Genomic DNA, 7,190 nt, shown 5'->3' on the forward strand with positions numbered 1-7,190 from the left:
TAATGAAACATTTAATAAAATGCTTGGGTAGGTGATAGAGCATATTTTGTCCTGGGCATGTACAAGAAAGTGGCATGGAGAAGGCTCTGTCAGTATTTTATCTAATATTGCATGACACAATATTCATCCCAAATGTTAGGGTTAGTGTACTTCAATGTATCTACTATCTATCTATCATCTATCTATCTATCTATCTATCTATCTATCTATCTATCTATCTATCTATCTATCTATCTATCGGTCGGTCGGTCGGTCGGTCGGTCTGTCTGTCTGTCTAAAATGAATTCAGACTCAATTAATTTTCACCTGTTTAGCTGCTTGCATAGTTGCTGAAAAAAGTACTTCAAAAAGTTATGTTTGCAAATGAAAGGGTTGAATATACTATGCAGTGCTTCCGCTGATAATCTTTGTTTTGGCACTTCCAAATTGACATTTATTGCTGTCAAATGGCTTTCTCTCCATTTCCACTAAACCCATTTACTACCATTAGGTAGAAGTTGAAGAGGCTAAATCATTATAATTATTAGTTTGGACGATATGAATAACATTTTGGTTCTATACACCTGATATAAAATGCTGTCTTGTGTCTAAATCAAAGACATGTGACATTGCGGTGGGTTATGCACTTTCTCTGCACACACACCGAATGGACTCCTCCTTTCAATTCAATAAAATATTTTCTCTACATGAATGTACATCGTACAGTTTGTCATACAAACAAATAACCCTAAAGAGTGATATAAATCATGCATAACCCTCACCCTTATTAGATACTGAAGTTGGAGCACGTTATACTGTAAGTTCCAGGGAAACTTTCTTTTCACACTTCTGTTTGTCTATGTAAATAACGGGCTTGGAGTCTGGTAAAACAGAAGGCAAATGTCATGTGATGTGTTCTCGGTTTGAGCCTGTAAACAGCAGATGGTAAGCAGGGCCTCTTTAGCGTTGTGCATTTTATTTACCTACCCACCTGAATGACCCGTGTCGAGCTGAACAGCTGATGCGGAGAGGAACGAGTGTTAACTGTTTCCTCTTGTTTACTTCGGTTCCACTAGACTGCAAGGCCGGAGCAGTCATCTGCCGTGCACAGGGAAATTACCTTGTTTATCTGCGTTCAGATTTTTGGTCCGCCTCTCCTTCCCACTGACATTTTAAATGCACATGATCCATGACTGATTCCCAATCAAATGGGACCTCAATCACAATGGGAAGTATCTGGCTCGTGCATTTCCATTTTTTGGTAATTAAACATATAATGAGCAGCGTTGGGCCTGATGAGGACAATAGCTTGTTACGACGACGTGCAAGCCTTATAAAAAGGTTACCTTGAACATTGTTCATCTGTCCTGTCAATTGGATATGCTCCAAAGAAGCACAGCACATTACCACTGAGACACCCCAGCTCATGCAGTAGGCTGAAGGTGCCTCACATAGGTGGTTTCAAGGTGATTAATTGTAGTGTGCTTTGCAGTATGCCCTCCTTGTGTTTTAATTTCGATAAACCTTGTGCCATATCTCCCATGCCTCATACTTGAGTTTTAAACAGTGAAGAGCTCAAGACCTTGAAAGGTTATAAAAATCTTTAGCCATTCATTACTGTAAGTGAAGAAGTGTGCAACATTGATGGGATATAATGAAAACTAATATTCCTCCCAGTCACCATGCTATCTGTAGATATGTTTAATATCCCATTACAGGGGAAGAAGTAACCACAGTTCTATAGTGTCTGGAGAAAAACATAATCCAAGGGGAAATTACCCATCAGGAATGCAATACTGTTACTGAGATGCAATTACTAAGCCACTTGTGAGACTTGCGGCTCAGTATCCATGGGTGTATGTGTGCAAGGGTGGTCGATATGTGCATAACAGTTGATGTGCTTTACACAGTAAATTGGATTCTTTGCAGAGAACAGCTAATTTAGAATATGTCCAAGATGCGAATGATTGATGTGACCATATCGTTACTGTAAGTTTGTACTGCTGGCCAAGTTAATGGGGGAATTTCGTTCTTTTTGCAAGAATGAAATTGCTTTTATCAAAGAAATATAGGAAATATTGTCTAACTGTGCAAGTCTATGAAATAACTTCATTGTATGCTTGCAAACAACAAATGTATTTCCAAACAAAGATTTAATTTCAGAAACCCCCAGATTATACTTGTATTCCATTTCCTTTTAGATTACACAGTACCTCATGGTTCTTATGGTTGAAGTTCTAAGTAAATAAATGCTGTCTCACAAAGGATTTATTGTACCAATTTAGCACAGAATCCAATAGCCAATAAACAAACAGAACAGCAGGGATTAGGATTGGACACAGATGTAAGGATTTGATGAGGATTTGTTTGATGTAATAACACAATGCTTTATTTATCAAAATAAAAATATAATAGAATAGAAACTGTAGAAATAAGACTGTGTGTATGAATAATACTTACCTCTGCATTGATTGATTCCACCACTCTTTCTCTGAGAAAACGTTGACCATAATATTTGTGACCAAGGCAAAAGCCTTCCGCCATACTGACAGGACCCAGTTCCAAAGACAGGAACATTTCTATTCTACAATTAATGATCACAATGAAACTAATAATGAATCTAGTGTTCCCTTCATTGAACAGCCTCTAACCTTAAACATTGGACAGAGAGGAAAGAGAAGTGCCTGCTCACAAGGCACGTGAATGCTGAGGAATGAAACTCACACAGCAGAGCGCAGTGGAGCCTCACGCGCATAATAAATGTATGACAAAACAATACCCCAGGCACCACAGTATTAATGATATGCAGCGAACTCATTATTAATGTTCCAAAACAGCTCCTGGAGTAACACAGATGGAGTCAATTAAGCAATGAGCATACTTGTTCGTCTGCCATTTTATCTCCTTTCTTTTATCTCTTGCATATTACTCCATGGATGTAATTAGCGGTACATTTTTCCTCACAACATAATGTCCAGTGATAATAACGCTTATTTTCACTTGTAATTTCAAGTAACTTTGTGTTTGATAAACGCCCCAAATTTGCTTGCACTTGTCCTTGGGTATATAATTTGTATTGTGTCACAATAGGTGTTCAATGTCACATTGGCCTGAACTAACTGCTGTGTCTGCTGTTTGTATTCACAGAGACTTGATGCCTTCAACACTGGAGGGCCAGATCACTATGGAGAAGACGCCCAGCTACTTTGTGACTAACCATGCCCCAAAGCGCATCCACACGATGGCCAGGGACATCAAGCTTATTATTGTGGTGCGTAACCCTGTCACAAGAGCCATTTCAGATTACACACAGACATTGTCCAAGAAACCCGAGATTTCAACCTTTGAGGTGTTGGCGTTTAAGAACCGGACGCTGGGTCTCATAGATGCTTCATGGAGCGCCCTGCGCATAGGAATATATGCTCTCCACCTCGAGAGCTGGATGCAGTACTTCCCTCTGTCTCAGATGCACTTTGTTAGTGGGGAGAGGCTTATTGTTGATCCGGCAGGTGAGATGGCCAAAGTGCAGGATTTCCTGGGACTGAAGCGGATTGTCACAGATAAACATTTTTACTTTAACAAAACAAAAGGGTTCCCGTGTCTGAAGAAGCCAGAGGACAGCAGCACCCCGAGGTGTCTGGGCAAGTCGAAAGGGAGAACTCATCCCAAAATTGACCCTGACGTGATTCGCCGACTGCACAAGTTCTACAAACCCTTTAACATGATGTTCTACCAAATGACTGGCCAGAACTTTGAATGGGAGCTGGAGGAAGGTGGAGAATCTCGTAGCTCTCAGGACTAGCAGACAGTGATTCGGCACATAGCACAGCCACACCACCAGCCTTCTCAATAAAACAACAACTATCGTTTCGCATCATCTTCAGAGAGACTGCTTGAGCACGTCAATCAATCATGACTGTCTTTGCAATGTCTGTACCCATCAGCAAGAGTTTACTGACATGCTTTTTGTTCTCTCCCTCAATACTAATGTTGTTGATGGTGGCAAAACATTATTGTATATATTATACATAAAATATATTTATATTTGTGAAGAGGAGATGATTTATTCATTTTGTTTTTAAAGCAAAAGAGCTGATCTAAAAAATCCTGTTGACTATGGCAATGCATGCGATGATTTAAGTGTCCTTACCTCGTGAGCCCTAAGGGCAAACTCTCTGCCTGTTTTTTCCTCCCTTTACTTTCCTTGCAGTCTGTTGCCCTCACACCCACTCACCAGCATACAGTACAAAAAGACATTCTATTCAAATGGCTGAGGCCAAGAAGTGCTATGGATTATTTCTTTTGACACTGTCCTGCTGCTGTAGAGAAAACAAAAGAAAAAGAAATTGGTAGACAAATAGTACAATAATCCCTTATGCACTCATCTTTTCTCAGTTGTCAGTGTTTTGTATTGTATGTGGAGACAATCCTTCTTATTTTTTTTCATCAATCCAGTTCGACCAAAGTGTTAATTTCCTTAGTGTCAATAACTCTGTGGCCCTGCACTCAATAATTGCACACATATTCAATTGCAAAATAGATGTGTGGCGCCTGCCATTCACGTTCAATACTTGGGTTTGAAAATTGGCTGCATAGTTGACTGCATATTAGCGTCCTCATAGACCAGGCACTCTGACGTGGTGTAGTATCAATGGCTGTAACATAATGACATATCATTTGTTAACTGCAAATATCAAGAGGATTGTTTATGCTTTCAATCATGTTACACCCTGATGATAACCATTTCCATGCCAAAACATGCTCGATAGACCAGAAAAGATAAATCTGACAGTTCTCTACAGAGTTTGATTGCATCCCTTTCTCGTCGACGTAATACAGGTTAACGAGGGTGAAGAACAACACAGGACGACTGCACAGAAGTTGTTTGACAAACATCTGCCGCGGTGCCGTTTGCTGTCATTAGAGTTTAATGGCTTATTAAGTGAACCTGTCAATGGAACAATGTCAATGTCAAAATGTGAATTTCGCTACATATCCAGATAAATTACTGAGCTGTTACTGTACTGTATGTATCTAAATCAGATCAACTGATGCTTGTCAGGGACACGTGATATACCTAAAAGTTACTTCCACCTGCTTGTGATCAACAGGACAAACTGGGTTGTCACACATGCTACAGCAGTGGTTTTCAAGGTGGGGGCGTGGCCGCCGGGGGGTGGAATTGGGAGAGGGGATAGAGAAAATCCTAAAAATAAATTATATACATTATATACAATTATATAAATTATATACAATTATATATATATTACAAATTATAATTATAATTATAATTAATAATAATTCATGAGATTGTTGGCATCCCTATTTTGGGCATGTCATTATTTTTCATAAATTATCAAAAAAGAAAATAGCAGATCTACAAGCTCACAATGCGTTGCAGCATGACACATTGTGAGCTTGTAGATTCGCTATTTTCAGTTTTTTGGGGTGAAGCCATTTTGCTACAGGGGGCCCACAGCCAGAGGCTACGGCTGTTAGTGGGTCCTTGGCATGGAAAGGTTTGGGAACCACTGTGCTAGAGTGAAGATTATATAATAACAGGGTTTCGCAGGTATTTTCTTCTCTCTCTAAATCCTACTTTATTCATGCTTATCCAATGAAATAAGAGTAACATGACCCATGATCTTTTTTTGCATAACTTGCTGTGCATCTGTCTGTTGTCTCTGGACTTTTCATCAATTGAGACAATCAATAGAGTCAATGAGTCAATAAATACAGTCTGCTACACATCAGTGGTTGGCACAGCTATGATGCATTGCACTGTTAATCTTCCCTGTTCTCCGAACAACGCAAGGTTGGATTGGTTCACTCTCTGCAGACCTTTCTGTCACTCTGGGGAGGCCCTGCACCGCCAGCTAGTTACGCAGAGCAATTGATTCAATCAAAGTAAGCACTTTACTGCCCTTTGTAACACCAAGTCTGAACACTTACCGCTGAGTCTCACTTTCCCAGAGACACAACTTCCACTTTGAGGTTGTTGTGTGCAGCCATCCCTTGGTGTCCTCTTGGCAATCACTCTGTCTGTCTGTGCATGTCTCTCTCTCTCTCTCTTTATCTCTCTCTGGCTCTCTCTCCCCATCTTGCTTCCTCTCCCTCTCTCTACTCTCACCTCATATAACCTGCTAAGCTGATAAAAAAAAAAAAGCGAGTGCATCTTATTTGCAAATGATTATTGCACAGAGCTGTTTAAAAGCTGGCTGCATTACAAAAAAGGGTGAAAAAAGAAATTTGTATTTCTTTGAGAAACAAAGAAATATGATAATCACAACGAAGACAGGTCTTCTCTGGAGAATCTGCGAAGTTTCACACATCCATCCATAGCTGAAACACCCTCAAACCATGCAATCTGTCTGCTAGTAATTCAGTAAATTCACAAGAGAAACCTTGCAGCGTTATTAGAGCAGCTGTAGACTTGCGTTTGCAATACGCCGAATGTCTATGAAAGCACGTTGTGCTCTGAAGTGACATCATTTACATTTGCCAGGCACACACAATGCATGGGGGAATTCCTTTGCCAAAGTTTACGCTTGTATTTCAAGCTCTCATTAGCTGATTCAGACACTTCTTTTGCTTATTGCAGGTACAGTGTTGGTGGGGTACTTTTGATTCATCCTGCGAGAGTTCCAGCACATGAAAGACATGCTAAGCTGTCCTCCACATGTTTCTCCCACAGGGGGTCGTGTGGTGCTGTGTGGTTCATCGGTGGTTTTGCCGCACAGAAAAGGAAGACTCGGATGACAAAGATGTGTTTCCCACTCATTATGAGCCATTGCTATCATTTTACTGAAATGTACTAATGTATTAATGTCATGTGGTGGACAGTAACACAGTATTTTTTACTTGAGTACTGTGTACTTATGTTTGTTTTTTTCCCCTGTACTTTACTTGAGTATTTGTAATTTTGGATACTAAATATTTTCAAAGACAAATATTGTACTTTTGACTCCTACATTTCCAGGAAGGGAAAAAGAACATTATGAATTAACCATTTAAGCACTAATGTATTTCAAATATAGGGGAACTCGCCGATCTACAACCAAGCTTGTAGATCTGCTATTTTCACTATTATAATTGTTTGTACGACGTAATTTTACTTTTGAATACCTTTTTTAATTAATTTTATTTACCGTAAGCCCATACTCCTGTACCTTAACTCAAGTACAAATTTGACAGAGCTTCCACTTGCAGTT

General features: G+C 39.7%; 1 protein-coding gene across 1 annotated transcript in view; it reads left to right on the forward strand.

Annotated features, from left to right (window-relative positions):
* hs3st4 (heparan sulfate (glucosamine) 3-O-sulfotransferase 4) overlaps positions 1–3,781 on the forward strand; it is a gene marked incomplete at its 3' end in the record, with an annotated part of 126,626 nt that extends 122,845 nt beyond the window's left edge. Inside the window, exon 2 of the mRNA XM_080447511.1 lies at positions 3,127–3,781. Within this exon, the coding sequence (XP_080303637.1) occupies positions 3,127–3,781 (655 nt within the window). The remainder of the gene's footprint in view (positions 1–3,126) is intronic.
* Between the last annotated feature and the right edge of the window lie 3,409 nt (positions 3,782–7,190).

The sequence above is a fragment of the Gymnoscopelus braueri genome (genome assembly GCF_963280865.1).
Source record: "Gymnoscopelus braueri genome assembly, chromosome: 13".
Lineage (NCBI taxonomy): Eukaryota > Metazoa > Chordata > Actinopteri > Myctophiformes > Myctophidae > Gymnoscopelus > Gymnoscopelus braueri.